Source organism: Seriola aureovittata, chromosome 18 (assembly GCF_021018895.1).
Source record: "Seriola aureovittata isolate HTS-2021-v1 ecotype China chromosome 18, ASM2101889v1, whole genome shotgun sequence".
In the NCBI taxonomy this organism is placed as follows: Eukaryota; Metazoa; Chordata; class Actinopteri; order Carangiformes; family Carangidae; genus Seriola; species Seriola aureovittata.
Genome location: NC_079381.1, coordinates 16,593,506 through 16,610,358, shown reverse-complemented (window position 1 = coordinate 16,610,358; position 16,853 = coordinate 16,593,506). Strand labels below are relative to the sequence as shown.

Sequence of the window (16,853 nt, the reverse complement as noted above, 5' to 3'; positions counted from 1 at the left end):
GTGTTGTTGTATAAATACCAACGTGCAGTATCACCTTTATTTTTTACGATGCAGTAATACCACTACAGAGCTCTTCATGACAAACAAAGAGAGATGGGTCTTAAAACAGTAAAGTATTTGATAATGGGGATGAATGTGTATCTGTTTTATCATTCATAAGTTACTGTGAAAGATACTGGAAAACTGCTCAGAACATTTTAGTCAGTCCAATGTGGAAGATTCAATCTCTCGCATACACAGCTGTCACACTGAACATGTTTAATGAGTAATTGAAAAAAACTATCTGCTCTCTGGTCAGCCAATCCAGTCCATTAAGGTCCACTTCAAAGGCTTTTTTTTATTTTTTTATTTTTATAGTTCATCTCCCTCCTGAGAGACTTCTCAGAGTGCTGTTTCTTGTGTCCTTACTGAATCAAACTCTCAGGTTCATCATCTGCCCAGATAATGATGTGTTATCTGTTTTTCTTCTTGTCCTTTTTACTCTTGCTCATGGAGCTGTGAGAAGCATTTGAGGAGACAGCAATGGCATGGCCGCTGGTCTTCAGATGGTCAAACAACTTGTTTCTCGTCGGGAACTCGTTGTTACAGGTCACACAGCAGAGGTTTACTTCCTTCTGGGGGTGGAAATGAAGATGTGTGATTAAGTAATGTAAAAAAAAATATGGGGGGGGGAAAAAAAAACCCAACACAAAAAAAAAATGTTAAACTATCAAATGTGGAGACATGTATAGGCAGAAGAGATTTTTAATAATAAAAATGATTAAATTGACACTGAAAAAGATCAATACAAACCTCAGGAAACTGCTCTCCTCCTGTGTTTGACTTGACGTTCTTCGGTTTGTCTTTTCCTCCTCCCTTCTTTCCCTTCGTCTTCCCGGAGCTGCTCAGGCAACATTTAGGTGACGATTAAATAAAAATAAGATTTTACGAGGCAAAAACTATCACTTTTTTTTTTAACTCTCAAACAGTGGAGTCACTTGTCTGTGCTCCTGCTCAAAACTGTCACTGACTGATTGGCATTTCTGTCATGCTCCATGCTCATGAGAAGTTTCTAAAATCTTTGATCTGATGGACGTTCCTGTTTTTCCAAAAAGCTTGTTTCCGTTGTTTTGAATGTTATGTCAAGAACTAAATAAGAATGTTTGAAGTTTATTTAAATGTAGAGTGGCTAAAATTGTTTTTAAATCTTTCTTTGTTTATCTGAAAACAGGAACCTAATCTGAAGCAAGCAGGGACTCCGGGAACAAGAAGCTAACTGGTATTCACAGGTTTAATGACGGGGCATAATTTTAAGTTCTTTTAGTTTGTAAAGCTGCATTAGTTCAAATTTTTACATTAACAATAGATCAAAATATGAACCAATGGGAATCGAAAGGTGTTGTGATGAATCCACAGGGAATTATTACCGAGTGTGCAGTTCTCTACATTCTCAATGGAGCATTTTAATGTCTCTCAGCTCATTGTTTTGGTTTTACGACCCACAAACTTAGGGAACATAGTGTAGTGGAAAATCTAGCAAGTTAGACAGCTAGACACTTTCCTCATAAAAAAGAGAGGACTCAGATTCATTGGCTGGCCAGACAACTCCTAATGAATGCCAATATCTGCTAGGTATTCAAGGTGATTATGTCAGATATTTTGTTTTCAGCTTCTTCTGCTGCCCCAAAGTGGCCAAAATAAGGACTCAATGTACAATTGTACCCAACTGACATTTTTTCTGTCTCTGAGCATAATGGTGTGTAATTAGATACCGTTGTCCCACTGTTGTCCGATAGCATTAATAGCTGGTAGGTTGGTCGAATAAGACTTAATTTGCAGCATCACTTAAGGTTCACTAGCAAAATGGTCACTTCTGAGCAAAACCAGAGAACCAACTGAGTGACATACAGAGTGACTGTACCTGGTAGCATGAAGAACACTTGGTCAGAAAACAGAGGTGGACATCTCAAAAACCTGGACTTACCTCTTGACCTCTGTGGGAGGGAGATCATCCTGCTTCTCAGGCTCTGTAGGGTCTGCTGACTTCTCAGGGGCATCTTCCTCGCAGGTGGTGGGTGTTGGTGTTGGTGTTGGTTTCTCCTCCTCTTCCTCTGGAGCAGTCCGCTACAGAAGAGGAGAGCATGAATAGAAAACAGAGAAGGCTTTTAAGAAAGGTTAACTTGACAGGCATTTAGAGTAAACCAAACCAAGCAGTTGTTGAAAGAAAAAAAAAAAAGATTAAGATATTACTCACATTTACTGCTTCCTTCTGTTTCTTTTTCCTCTTTTGTTTTTTGGACAGCCTGTGTAGGGGGGAACAGAAAAAAAGTTACATTAAAAAAATGACTCAATTCTGACCACCCTGACAACCAGGTGAAAAGTAAGTTACATACTTTTGCCTTGGCTTTTCCTGCTCCTCTTCAACTTCCTCCTCCTCCTCCTCTTCCTGCTCATCTTCCTCATTTCTTCCCTGCTTTTCGTTGAGGTTCAAACCAAGCGAATCCTCTTCCTCCTTCAGCTGTTGCCGCAGCAATGCCACCATCTCCCGGTGCTTTTTGGATTTTTCATGGTTTTTCATACTATGGAGAAGAAAGGAAAACAATGCTGACGGTGTAAATGCATTAGGAACACAGATTTAAGTGTGTGAATTGTATTAAAGCCCTTTACAGATTTGTAATATTAACAGAATCATTAAAAATAATTACTGATGGTCCTTCAAGGAAAAGCTAAATTAGCTAAAGGAATTATACCCATGGCAATGAATCATTTCAAACTGACATGCCATTCATGCCACTTAGTAATGAGTAAGAAATCTCAAATCTATCTGAAAATTCCATCAACACGTGTAAACAACGGCAAAGGCAGGTCTTGTCATTCAGGCTCTTCTCCTTTTTTCAGATGCATTGTAAGGAGCAAAAATCCCTTCCCCACCCACAGCAAAAAGGCAAACAGAGTCAGCAACGTCCACACCAGCGGCAATCATGGAGTGGTGAAAATTACCAAAAGGTTTTAGGCAGTCTGTTTACTACTTCAAATCTTTCCTATAATTTACATCAAACAGTGCCAAACAGTGTGATTTTCTAATGCGGTGCTGAAATCAATCAAAGTGAATACATTTGAGGTTGTGAACCCTTAATCACTGCATTTGGAGTCTTTAAACTTTGGCCCCTGTGCTGATTAAATGTCACTAAAATCATTCGTAGCTTAGCGAGGTGAATTAGCGTGTAGCGTGGGAGGATACTCACGCTTTATCTGATTTGAAGGATTTGTCACAGGCTGGGCAGTACAGGTCATCATAGTAGTCGATTGTCAGTTCATCTCCGTCAGGCTGGTCTGCATCTGTGAAAGGATATTTATATTTACAGTGGGGAAAAAAGGCTCACAAAAACTTCACACAACAACTTCACATAAACATCACTTTTCAATTCAAATCTGTGGAGACTGCTATAAACATCAATGTCTTGCCTAATGGTGTATGCCAAGTACTACCTGCTTGAGATAAATAAAAATTAAAAAATAAAATGTAACCTCACACATAAACTACACCTGTTTTGCTGTGTCTTCAATGGTTTTTTATTTAGTGAAACAGACCGGAAGAAAAACCACAAGATAGTACAACATAACCCCTTAACACAGAAGTATAAATGAAGCTCACGTCTCTTACACGCTGTCTCACTTACCTCCTCCCTCTTCACTGTTCTTCTCCCGTGTGTCCATATCCTGCTCTTCTTCCTCACTCTCTGATGCATCTCCAAACTCTTCTCCGTACTGAGCCTCTATCTGCTGCAGCTCCTTCTCGAGTTCAGACATGGCCGCCCAGCTCTGCTCTTTGTATTCCTCTGCCAGTCTTAGATGGACATAAAAAAAAACTGTGTTGTGAGTATGAAGTAACAATAGAGGGAAATAAATGTCACATTTACGCAAGTATCTATCCATTACTCACTTTGCCTGGCTGAGCTTCTGCTTCCGCCTCAGCTCCTCCACCTTCTTGATCTTCTCAGCGTTCTGCTCCTCCACCAGCTTCCTGTGGGCCTGCACACGTCGGTCACGCTTGCGAACAAAAGCCACTAGTTGTCGCACCAGTTCGTTGCGCTCCTTTCGAGCCTTGTCTCTGGTCTTCTTGTTCTCCTTCTCCATGGCCCTTTTTTCCCAGCGGTTGGAGGCCTGCCTCGTATCATACTCCTCCTTCCAGGCAAAGTTTTTACGAGTGCAGAAGCTCTGCCAGTAGCCGTAAAACACATGTACGACCTGTGATATGGAAACAGAGGCTGTTTAAGTAGATAGTTATGTTCCTTTTTTACTGGTTCACTATTAATATTTTAGTGTTGATACTTTTTAGTTTTTGTTTTTACAAAAACTTGCTTACTAATTTAGTCATGTAATTGAATTGTATAAAGAACTCTTACATCATCAAATAAAGGAACAACCTGGAGACAAGTGTCTTAAGTGTGGAGCTGGCTTACGGTATCATAATCACTCTGAGAGTCTCCAAAGGGAGGAAACTCCTCCTCGTCTTCCTCGTCCTCCACCCTGCCTTGCTCCATCTCCTCTTTAACAATGGACTCGAAAAGATTCCTGTAAACTGTGTAGAAACCCTGAGGAGAGAAAGTGGATTAAAAAAAAAAAAAAAGAGAGAATATTAAATAATGTTGAGATGCTGATAATTTCTGTCATCCCGAAGAATGAAGCGGCCTCCACCAACCTGAACACCAATTGCTGTCGTTGATGCGGTGGCCTCCAGAGGTTCTGTGCTAAACTTGGTTTATGGAATTTAGACCAAAAAGTTCTACCTGGGTTTCATGAAATCTTGGGACTATTCCTTGTGTGCTTTAGGTAAACTGGCTGTGTGTTCATGCACACTGAAAAGACTGGATGTCTTTTTTTAAGTGAGGCATAACTTCTAGATTCCCCACAGTCCTGCAGCTGACATAAATGTTATTGCTTTTTATCAGTCTTTTGATAATCTCATTCCTCGCTCATCAGTGAGAAGAAAAAGTGTGTGAACCCTTTGGAACAACCGGGATTTCTGCATTAATTGATCATAAAATGTGATATGAGTCACAAGTGTAGACAAACAATGTGCTTCAGCTAATGTCAGACTAACAATTATAAACTTTGTCTTTATTGAACACAACCATTAAACATTCACAGATCTAGTGGAAAAAGTAAGTGAACCCCTTGGATTTAATAACTGTTCAAACCTCCTTTGGCACCAATAACCTCAAACAAGCACTTCAAGCAGCTGCTGATTACACCTGCACAATGTTCAGGAGGAATTATGAACCATTCTTCCTTATAGAACTGCTTCAGCTCAGACATATACTCAGGATGTCTGGTGTGACCGGCTCTCTGAGTCATTCCACAGCATCTCTACTGGATTAAGGTCTGGGCTCTAGGAGGTAATTCCAAAGGCTTCACTTGCTTTTTCTTGCCAGTGAACTTGTACACTCGTCAGACAAGGACAGACTATGTCTATCATTTTGTTGTGTGGTGCCATGAGTCCTGGGGCACTTGGAGCTTTTGGATTCAGGAGACATCCCATCAAGTTGTGTTGTATATGTTTTGAATTTAAGATTCTATTTCTAGGTCATTCATAGGTCAGTCACACTTATCTCATCTCTCTGCATCTTAACATTTCAGGGATTACAGGGGTATTTATCAAAAGAAACCTTTTGGTGGAAACATTATTAAATTCACTAGCTTTGATGTTTTATGGGACTTTCCCTTACCAAATATTACATGGTAAAATATCTGATGTATCCTCCACGGGGAGTTTGAAAGAAGTTTTATTTTTGGCAGATTGAAATCCTCCTTGTGTTGTCACTTTCCTGGTATGAAGAAGAGGTCTGAAAACATCCTAAAGACCTTGTTGAAGGTCTGATGCAACCGTTTGTTTGTACTTTGTAACATGATCCTCACATACAAGCACAAACACTAACCTTCTCATCATCTCCATAGCCAGAATAACAGGTGACTGTGAAGTACTGCAGCAGGTCAATGCTGTCATCTTCGTAGTCTCCACTCAGTCCTCCTTTCAGCAGAGCCTCTCTATGATTGTCATACCTGCAGAGACACACATAACCCACACTGCCACAGTCTGCACATAAAACAGTAAGGCTCTAATGAGTCATAAAGAGCTTTGCAGTCAAAGTCCTGCTAAAGTTGAGAGATTATTTTCACAACTATTACTGAGATGAATTTGAACGCACCAAGCTCTCTCCTGTGGATCACTCAGGACCTCATAAGCTGCCTGAATCAACTTGAACTGCTCCGCCGCATCCTCAGCATTGTCCAAGTTTTTATCTGGAAATATTTAGAAGGAAACCACAGCTATTGTTAATTAATAACCTTTCTTAAAGTTGTATTGATAACTTTGTAAGGTTTGTGTTAACAGCATCCTAATGTTTATGCAAGGCAGTTTCTTTTAGAGACAGGGCAAGTTTTCAAAAGGTACATTCAGTGACCCAGCGGAGCCAAATTGGATAACTAAAGACACACAATGCAATCGATATGTGAAGAATTGTTGCAGAGTAGGGCTACATTCATTACAGATAAATCTGTTGATTAATCGTTTTGTCTGTCAGAAGAGAGTAAAAATGCCCATTATAATTTTCCACAGCCCATGTTGATGTCTTCAAATGTCTAATTTTGCCTGTCCAACTTCTGAACATAACAGTTAATTTTCTGTCAATCAACTGATCGTTGCACCTATACAGACAACTACAATTGCAGTGGATGGTATTTTCCTTAAGCAACTTCACTTTCTGGAAATATTATTATAACACCTTTTAGTATAAGGGTGAATTCAGGACTTCATTCAAGTGCAGTAATGACGCTTGAACATCATAGACACTCCTTGTTTCTACCACAACTTACCTGGATGCCATTTCAATGCTAGTTTACGATAGGCTTTCTTCAAATCATCATCTCCTGCGTCTCGTTTCACACCTAATACTTCATAGTGACACTTCATTGTTAGATAACTGTGAATAGAAACCTGACACTACAATAAATACTCGGAAAATTGTTGTCCCAGACGAGGCTAACTTTAGCATGTAGCTAACTGCAGCATATTAGCGACCGGGCAGCATCTCTACTTCATCTTTAAAACAATCCAGACTTCTCAGGTAATAGCGACAATATTGTAATTTTTGGGTATTACATATTCAAATCTGTGCGACGTTCTTTATACTGACTTAACAGCTTCTTATAAGTTACTTGTTGGGACTATGTATATATATATATACCACGAACAGGAGAGTCTTCGCTGCTATCGCTAAATCTCGCGAGAATTCTTCTTTTCATAATTTTGGCAGATTTGACGCCATAACCGCGGATTGCTGCCCTCTACCGTTGTGAATAGCAAATTCAAAATGCGTTGTTTTTACGAGTCACTAGCTCTAACCCATACTTCCAATCTGGTTTCATTGACTCGACTCCATGTTCGATAACTCCTGACTCCAGTTAGCTTTTGTTGATGTTGTTAGCATTTGTTTTGCAACATTGTCAATGATTGACTGATGGTCAAGAATAATACGATAATTCTTGTTATTATTCGTGTCAACAGCCAGCCTAAACTATTAGAATGTAAATTAACAATCGTTAATGAAATATCGATAAGTGCACTTTGACTACTACTCTCTATTTTATTTCCCAGTTTTCAGTGTTGTTCCCGATGTAGTTTGATAGACAAGTGCACAAGTGGGTCTCAAGTACAGAAAGTGGGATTGATTATCCCACAGTGCTCTCTAGTGAAGACAGGAAGACTTGCATTCGTGGCTGTAGCTGCCGTTGAAGACACTCAAACACATACATACGTACATTTTTTTTTACTCTGTATCAGGGGCTGAGCAATCCGGGGCAGAAGGTGGTGGTAATACAGCTATTACGCTGGTTGCCAACTTCCATTAAAAAGAAGAAGAAAAAGAAGAACAGGAAGACGAATAACCCGCAGTACCACCTCCGCGCCACCAGGGGGCCCTCCCTCCTCCTCAGTCCACACGTGCGGTGCTACACGTAGCCTCTAGCAACGCGAGATTTGTGTCAGTGCAGAAACCAAACATGTCGGCTTTCAAGAGAAAACGTGGAGGACGAGGTCCCGTCGATAAAAAGGCAAAGAAAGCAAAAATTGTTGCAGACAGAGGTGAAGCACCAAGGGAAACCGAACGGGAGGAGAAAAATGAAATCACAGTTCCAGCACCGGTTTCGTCGGTAAGTGCTCAGACTTGTTATTAGCCACTGAAGTTGGTTAGCTCCTTAGCTTATTTCACCACTCTACCTGGGTATGTTGTATTTAAGTTACAAAACATTACACAAAAATGGCTACCAAACCTGTAGATATAGTAAAGACACTGTTACTAAAAGTGAAATATAACGTTGGTGTACACATTGGCAGAGAGTATGTCGGTAATACACAATTTGACCAGGAGTATGTGAGTTTACCACCAAAAAACTCAGAAAGCCAAAACAAAATCTGATATTTCCTACACGATATTAAACCTGAAGAAGTCGCCCGGGTACTGGGTAAAATCCTTTTCACTTATAACATTATTTTAATTTGTTCTTAAGTTTTGAAATAAACTCTCATAAACAGGGCAAATGGACCAACAAGGAAAGAGTTCTCATTTTCTCCTCAAGAGGCATCAACTTCAGAACAAGACACTTGATGCAAGACCTGAGGACCATGATGCCTCATTCAAAAGCAGGTTAGTATCATAGGTCATTCATATAAAATATTATTTCTACCAGAGATATGGGAATATACTGTCATAATAACAATGTTTTTTTTCTGTCTGATAGATACAAAAATGGACAGAAAGGACAAGTTGTTTGTAGTTAATGAGGTGAGTCTGCTGTTTAAACTGTGCCCACTCATACAGTATCGCACGCATTACAGCATAGTTAAAGATCAGCATTGTTTTGCAGGTGTGTGAAATCAAAAACTGCAACAAATGCCTCTTTTTTGAGGCCAAGAAGAAGCAGGACCTCTATATGTGGTAGGTTATTTTTTCTTTGTTACATTCTTTAAACATTAACCTCTAACTTGTTGCAGAACAAATTTAAAGTAAATGCAATAATGTTCTTGTTTTTACAGGGTTTCAAACAGCCCTCATGGACCTTCTGCAAAGTTCCTGGTTCAGAACAGTGAGTTATCTCTCTTACAGTCCTGAAGTCCAGTAGACAACATCTACCTTGTGCCACAGGAAAAACAGAGTTACATTATTGTCTCCTCTACAGTTCATACACTGGCTGAACTCAAAATGACAGGAAACTGCCTCAAAGGATCCAGGCCGCTGCTGTCATTCGATCCGGTGAGTAACACCTGCCGTCAGTTATTTACCACTTGTATTATTTTTATTGGAAACATACAGTATGTTGGTAATGGGCAGCTGTGTGCTGTGTCTTACAATTCCAACCAAAAATGACACCAAATGATTTCACTGATTAGCACAACTGGAGTTGCAACTAATTATAATTTAATTATTGATTTGGATTTAGTGTTTGATTTATAACATGTCAGAAAACTGAAAAAATGTGATGTCAACACAAAACCTAAATATATTCAGTATGCAATGATACAAATCGGAATAAAGTGGGAAATCCTCATATTTGAAATGCTGGAAGAAGAAAATGTTTGGTGTTTGCTACATTCAAAATGGTTGCTGATTATTTTCCTGTTGATTGCCTCATTAAAATAATAAACACTTGTTTTCAGCATTCAGTGCATGTAAAACTTAAGAAGACATTTTTACTGATGTCTTTTTGGTATTTGAACAAAAACCTGCACACTCCACTCTTGGTAAATGATTTCCCATCGTTCCCATCTCTACTAATTGTTTTTTCACCCACAGAAATTTGACAAGGAGCCCCAGTATGCTTTACTGAAGGAGCTTTTCATCCAGGTCTGTATACAAGCTGCATATCAGAAGATATATATATTAATCCTGAAAGCTGAGCAGGTTGTATATCTACCTTTTTACATGCAAGGAAGTTTTCATGATGTTTTCTTGTCATAGACATTTTCCACTCCACGCTACCACCCTAAGAGTCAGCCTTTTGTGGACCACGTCTTCACATTCACCATTGCAGACAACAGGATATGGTTTAGAAACTACCAGGTAATTTTTCATCACACTTGATAATGGGTAATAAAAATGCATTAATTTATACTTTATCGCCTTGAGAAGAAAAATGCATGTTCCAATATGGAGGTTCTGAAAGTTAATTTTTATTTTCTTTCCTTTTGCAATAATTTCTCTGTCCCTTCATTCCATGTTCAGATCATCGAGGAAGATGCCTCTCTAGTGGAGATTGGTCCTCGATTTGTTCTCAACCTAATCAAGATCTTTCAGGGGAGCTTTGGTGGGCCTACGCTGTATGAAAACCCAGGGTTCCAGTCTCCTAACATGGTAAATTCCAGTTCATGCCAGTTGAAACTGTAGACATACTCTCTCTGTCTTTGCTTATCTTGGGAGTGTAATATGCCTAACACATTAATATGCTACATAGTGTTGGGTTGCATACCCATGTTGAATGTCTTTTTAACATGTATAATGGGCACAGTTGCTACAGAATGGGGACATTACTGTGTAGAGTTATACACTTTTTGATTGGTTTAATCACCTCTCTCTTCACACACCTACAGCACCGGCGAGAGATCCGACTTGCAGCAGCAGCCAAAGTGCGTGAGAAGCAGATGGTGAAGGAGATGCAGAAAATGAAGAGGACTGATACGAAGGTGGATTCGGTCAGAGATGTTACAGCTGACGTCTTCCTGACACCAGCTGAGGAGAAGCCTGTTCACATTGAAACAGAAGCACCTGAGCCAAAAGTGTCAAAGAAAAAACAAAAACCTTTCAAAAGGCAAAGGATGCAGATGGCACGCAGGTAGCTGGATGGACTGGATGAAGCTGACTGAATGACTTACTGCTGCCATGAGTCAGTTTTTTTTTTTTTTTTTTTTTTTAAGGTTATAATAATACTTCCTCATTGAAGTATCAGATTTGACAGTCCTAGACATAAATCTTAATTATGCTCATGTTGTGTTCAATGTCTGTTGCGATAATTTTTGAATTCATACAATATATATGTTGCTCCCTCATCATCAAGAATTGTGTAGGTGGTAGCTGACCATAAAAGTTGCCTATTCTTTTTGATAAAATAACATTTTCCATCAGTGTAAAAAACAAAACAAAAACTTGTTTATTGATTTTGATTGACCACAGTTTTCTATGTCATGGAAATAAAACGATTCAAACTTACTCTCAGCATCATCTGATGTATACTCCACACAAATGTCATGAAAGCTGTAAACGTACACAACATCATCAGGGACGCATAAAACCAAGTGGCGATACATGTGCAGAGCTGAAGAGGAATGTATGGTTTGTGTAGAGTACACCTATTGTACACGCGCACACACACACACACACACACGTCACCAGGAGAAAACGGTGCCAGTGTGCCATATCTGCTCCAGAAAGATGAGATTCTGTATGCAGACTCATGAAGTTACAGGCAGTGTTCTTATGTTGAGGGGCTTTGGACTCAAAATAGCTGGGTCTCCATAGTAACAAACAACATACAGTAACTACATACAAATCATTTTCCAAATCTATGAAATCATGAACTCATTATGATAGTGGTCAGACTACACACAGGTATACAACAAGACCAGGTAGGTGACATTATCTTTCCATAAGTCCAGAGGCAATGGCCCACTCAAATGTGAGTATTTGGAAAATGAGGAACCAGTTAGTTTTGTTAAAACAACTTTTATCGCTGTGTCCATTATCCATTATGCCCACTATAAGTCCTGTATTGTTTTCCTGTGTGCACTGCACTGACTGTACTGCCTCCTCTGGCAGACTTTGTCCTCTTATCCTTGCACTCAGTCAAAGCCACTGGCCACTCCTGAAGTTAAGGGTACGTATGTAAAGGGGAATTTAATGAATGCACTGTAATCACTCCACCTCCTCGTCAGGACAACAATAATATTCTACAAAGCAGATCTGTCCATCGTCGTTCCTGACCAGGTACTGCAGAGAGAGGAAGCCCCTGCTGTCCGTCCTCACAGAGACTTTACAGGACAATGCCAGGGCTTTGGTGGATGGCTTCAGCAGGGACATCTTGTACCTGTCAGCAGTCAACAGAGGGGACGGCACAGAATATGGAGGTATAATCATAGGGGATAGTTCTCAGTGAGTGATACATGTAATGCAACTGTAACACTAAAGCAACTAAACAGGCATTTTTTATAGATATTTTAACAAGGCCCTACACACCGACACAGGTGTCACTCATTCTGGTTGATTAGACCTCTGCTTAGGCTGGGTGGAGCTATGCTATGGTATTACAGTGTACACACACCCACACAGTCCTGAGGAGAGGTCTAATCAGGCAAATTAAGTGAAAGCACCTGTGGGGTTGAACTATTGTGTGCAGTGATTTGAAAGCTAAAGAGAGAAATCAAAAGTTGAAGGTAACCCACAGGGCTAACGTATCTTTAATTTAATCCAATTTATATATAATTATTTATGAATAGCATGGTCTCAGCAGTCATCCCAATCCCATCCCAAGACTGAAGTCCACTTTGGGGTCATAACAGTGTAATGTATTTCTCTGTAGTTTTACTGTTCTGTTTGTGACTGTGCTTACCTGTTGGTTTGTGTCTTGGTGCACCGAAACAGCTCCATCATGTCTGAGTCTTTGGGATAATCATAATGAGCATTTCCAGAGTTCCCAAACGTGGATAACCTGGAGAGAAAAATAAAATCAAAGAAAAAGTTAGTTGAAAATTCATTTCAGAGTCAACATGATCAAATGAAAAAGGCTTTATGCAAGTTTTTCTTCCTTATAACACTAAGTAGTTACTTTAATTACTGACAAAAGGTTAAACAATATGTAACGATGCTTCAGAAATAAATAGATTAAACAGCAGTGGTAGTATCAGTGTAGAAATATGTGAACCTCACACACTGTATAGATTAATCAGACCAATAATAGACTAGCAATCTTATAACTGTAGAACTAGGTGTAGTAGTTGTATCCCTCTTGAAATATTTACTTGATGTAAAAGAGCATAGCTTATGTGGACTAAATATTTTTTTCTCTGTTTGTATACTTTTGACAACACACCTAAAGTATGGCTGGCTAGGGGACATGGTGATCTGTAGCACCTCGCTGGTCATATCCAGTTCAGAGAAGGGTTCTTTCAGACTCTCTGACTGCAGGATCACCTTTGAAAAAGACCCAGAGATTCATGAGTAGTCATCAATTCCATGTATCCAATGACTGTTTTCACCTGCTGATACTATCTAATATATTCCTAATGGATCTGTAAAGTTAAGTCAATTATTGCAATAAACAGAAATGCGTATTGTTGTTCATATATAGCATCTAAAGGAATGGGTTAATATTGGCTTGTTTTTGTAAATCTAAGCACATTTATGTAGATATATAGTATTCCAGTTTCATTATATGAAACAGTTAAAGTTCACCTTGTTTGTGACGTTGGTGCTGCAGAATTCAAAGTCAACTGGCTCTTCAGGTTCTTGTGTGTTTATCTTGCAAACAGTCACAACGCCACCCTCCTCCAGGAACAAGGTCAGAGGGTAACCGTACCCCTTGTAGCACATGCGCAAGGCCGTTGACACCCCTGCAACGTCAGATCAGGAAGATAATGAAAATGTTGAGTCAGGTCTGAGAAGGGTATTAATCCGACTATGGATAAAGAAAATTAACATTTAGTCAACAGTTAAAATAGAATTATGTCTCTCATTTTTTGCCCACTTTACAGTCAGGTTTCCTTTATCTTTACCTGGTACCGTGCTTCCTCCAAAAATATTTAGGCAGTCCAACAGAACAGTGAGGTTGACCTGAAAACCAACCAAATCTTCCCTTATGGTGAACTCTTGGAAGATCTCAGCCTGTAATAAACAAAGTTTGCTATTTATAATATCACAACGAGATACCTCTAACACAACGGTGCAGTTTCGACCAACCAGAACTCTGTCTGCGCACCATGAACATGATTAAAGTTTATTATAAATGCAAATCAAACACACCTGGATGAATGCATTGGCTTGCAGACACTTAGAGTCCTCCACAGTGACCTTCAGGCCATTGGGTGTGGCGCTGAAGATGGCATGGTCTTTGAAGGCGATTGCTTTCAGTATATTGGAGAGGTTGCGAGCATGGTCCAAACTGGCAACTAAAACGTATTGTTCATCGTCAGCCTGAGACTGGGTGGACAGAGGCATTGTAGCACTGAAATGGAAACACACAGCAAGAATGGTTTGGATAGCACAAGTTCAGGAGGGTAAAAACGAGAGCATATAGTTAACAGACTAACTTGGATACCATTTTGATATTTAAGCATCATACCTATGTAGTAGAAAATTTAAGGTTTCCCATCTAGACCATATCAGGTCAATAACCACTTAATCTGAGCCTGTCAAATTTGGATACTGCTTATAATGTAGTTCTGAAAACAAAGAATTGCGATTTCACTGTTTCGTCCCCATGGTCTCACTCAAAAAACCACTGTAGTTAGACTTGTCAAATCTGAGATTTGTGAAACCTGAAAGTGGCTTTAAAACTTTTAGCTGACTTCAGCCTCTCGGGCAGCATATATTCATATATTAATATTACCTATAATATTATTTAACTGAAGATTAAACGATTCACAGAAAAAGGATTAATGTAAATTGTACAACAAATGCACTAAACTGTCATTTTACTGTCTGCGATTTATTTCTAGCTGGGCTACATGCTACAGCAGATCACGTACAGTTAAAAAGAATGCAATTAGCCAACTGCTGCTAACTTCAGTGTTGATGATCTGTACTATCTAGCGTCTTCGGTGAATAAAAGATTAAAAAAACAATGCTAGTGTCCAGCTGTGCTTATGTGCGAGTCACTTACAAAGTTGTAGTTCAGCGACCCACACAGTTGTGTTTTGAAGAAAGGCGCCTCTGTTACTTCCGCCTCTCTCCTCTTTTACGGAAATAGGCTTTGCGCATGTGTGATCACATTCGAGAGATTTCTCAGCGGAGTCCAAAACACATGAGAGAAATCCTGTCTACACCGACACAAAGTGACAGCATTGGTGTTTTGTGATCCACAGAGGTGAGGATTGTTACTCATTTAAAGTCCCTTGGGTAGTAAAATGTTGTCTAGCCTGGAGCTTTATTACAAATCTTCACAGTAGTTGCGTTAACCATCGAGAGACAGCAGGAAGCTAGCGTTAGCTAGCAGCGTGACGACGCTGGCAAAGTGTATTTCTCCAGTCAGTTACATGTTGACAGCTTACGAAATACTCTCAGACGTCGGTTACCGAGGAGAGCTGAAAACACAACAGCTCCTCTGTTTTAATCATTTTCAGGTTCGGGATATTAGTTGGACAGAACAAGCATTATTTTGGGCAAAACAATCAGTCTATTAACCTAGCAAATAATTAGCAGATTACTCAATAATGAAAACAATAATGAGTTGCATTCCCGATCAATTAAATGGCTACCTTGTTCATAAAAAATAAAAAAATATATGTATATTTTCTTTGTTACAGGTTCTTCACTTCGGACGGCTTACCTCAGCCACAGTCATGGTGTGCATTCCCTGTATTGTGATTCCTGTCCTATTGTGGGTCTACAAGAGGTTCCTGGAGCCTATCCTATATCCCTTCATTTCACCAATTATTAATACATTCTGGACCAAAAAAGCAGTCCAGGAGACTGGCGCAAGTGACCAAAAAGTTAGTGAAAAGAGTAATGGGACTCACAAGGTAAAATAATTATTTTTACCATGTTATTCTAATAATTAATTTTTTTCACTTGTTTACTTATTTGTGAAGTGCTGGGTGATAATTTACCATTGTATTTTGAATAACTGTAGAATTATATTGTCTTGAAGTTAGTTTTTGTTTTATTCAAATGGGTGGTGTGGTCTTATGTGATACATAACTCTGGAATCCTTTTAAGTATTTTATATATGATCTTGCATGCATTTGTGATACCATGGCATACTGAATATCACTATCATACCAATAGTCTTATTAATATTGTGATATTAATTTCAGCCCTTGTCTAGTGCATGGATTTCAGATAAATTCTTCAAAATCAACATTTCTACAATTTTCTTTCTTATGTGTTTCAGCCGGAAAGCAATGGTGAGGCCACTGCCAATGGATCTACTATAGCAGCAGATAAGAAGACAGACTGACAGCTTTAAATGTTTATAATGCTTATAAAACTGTGTAAATATTCCATTAATATAATATAGATAAACTATGAAATAACTTATCAGTTCTCTTTGAATGGAGTGGTTTTTACAACCTTCCAAAATTGTATGTGAATTTTTAATTTTTTCATTTATATTACAGTAAATTTAATGAATTGGTTATTGTTACGTTTTCCCTGTTAATCATGTCGATATATGCATTTACTTTATTGGATATTCAGTCTTAATGAAATAGTTTTTCTAAGTCAAACTTGCAGTTTAATAACTGAATAAAACAGAACCTTCAAATAAAAAAAGATGCTCATTTATTACTGCCATACACGCTGTGCTTCCACCTCAACCAGCTCGCTCACTTTCACATCGTGTAGTCACTCACAACTCAATTTTGTTTGTATTTAATGACATTCTAAACAATATAAATTTGATATAAATATTATGTCTCTGTAAAGCTCGTTTGCTGCTGTAACAACAAAATGATTCTCACATCTTTGCTGAAAATCTGTTTTAACCATTTCCTACTAAAATATATTTGACATTAGTGTAGAATTTATGGTAGCTCTTTCTGATAAGGCAGCACTTATAAAGAATTTTTATAAGCTGTTATTAATTACTTTTTTAATGGTTAATAGATAGTT

General features: G+C 38.8%; 4 protein-coding genes across 4 annotated transcripts; 2 read left to right on the top strand and 2 right to left on the bottom strand.

Annotated features, from left to right (window-relative positions):
• Nucleotides 1–3: 3 nt before the first annotated feature.
• On the bottom strand, nucleotides 4–7,267 carry dnajc21 (DnaJ heat shock protein family (Hsp40) member C21). The gene is made up of 12 exons (XM_056403022.1): nucleotides 6,856–7,267; nucleotides 6,189–6,282; nucleotides 5,919–6,042; nucleotides 4,443–4,574; nucleotides 3,923–4,227; nucleotides 3,660–3,826; nucleotides 3,225–3,318; nucleotides 2,373–2,558; nucleotides 2,234–2,282; nucleotides 1,964–2,103; nucleotides 793–880; nucleotides 4–614 (listed from the first exon to the last, which is right to left on the bottom strand). The coding sequence occupies exons 1-12, from the start codon at nucleotides 6,950–6,952 to the stop codon at nucleotides 453–455; spliced, it is 1,638 nt and encodes a 545-aa protein (XP_056258997.1). The 5' UTR covers nucleotides 6,953–7,267; the 3' UTR covers nucleotides 4–452.
• A 733-nt stretch (nucleotides 7,268–8,000) lies between these two features.
• On the top strand, nucleotides 8,001–11,240 carry bxdc2 (brix domain containing 2). The gene is made up of 10 exons (XM_056403025.1): nucleotides 8,001–8,190; nucleotides 8,573–8,684; nucleotides 8,779–8,822; nucleotides 8,905–8,975; nucleotides 9,074–9,123; nucleotides 9,217–9,290; nucleotides 9,831–9,881; nucleotides 9,996–10,097; nucleotides 10,260–10,388; nucleotides 10,625–11,240. Exons 1-10 carry the CDS (start codon nucleotides 8,041–8,043, stop codon nucleotides 10,868–10,870), a joined length of 1,029 nt encoding a protein of 342 aa, XP_056259000.1. The 5' UTR covers nucleotides 8,001–8,040; the 3' UTR covers nucleotides 10,871–11,240.
• rad1 (RAD1 homolog (S. pombe)) lies at nucleotides 11,159–15,003 on the bottom strand. The gene is made up of 7 exons (XM_056403026.1): nucleotides 14,905–15,003; nucleotides 14,046–14,247; nucleotides 13,799–13,907; nucleotides 13,479–13,636; nucleotides 13,117–13,217; nucleotides 12,637–12,735; nucleotides 11,159–12,114 (listed from the first exon to the last, which is right to left on the bottom strand). Exons 2-7 carry the CDS (start codon nucleotides 14,238–14,240, stop codon nucleotides 11,943–11,945), a joined length of 834 nt encoding a protein of 277 aa, XP_056259001.1. The 5' UTR covers nucleotides 14,241–14,247; nucleotides 14,905–15,003; the 3' UTR covers nucleotides 11,159–11,942.
• LOC130186196 (UPF0729 protein C18orf32 homolog) lies at nucleotides 14,993–16,514 on the top strand. Its single transcript, XM_056403027.1, has 3 exons — nucleotides 14,993–15,108; nucleotides 15,548–15,763; nucleotides 16,135–16,514. The coding sequence occupies exons 2-3, from the start codon at nucleotides 15,584–15,586 to the stop codon at nucleotides 16,198–16,200; spliced, it is 246 nt and encodes an 81-aa protein (XP_056259002.1). The 5' UTR covers nucleotides 14,993–15,108; nucleotides 15,548–15,583; the 3' UTR covers nucleotides 16,201–16,514.
• The last annotated feature ends 339 nt before the right edge of the window (nucleotides 16,515–16,853 follow it).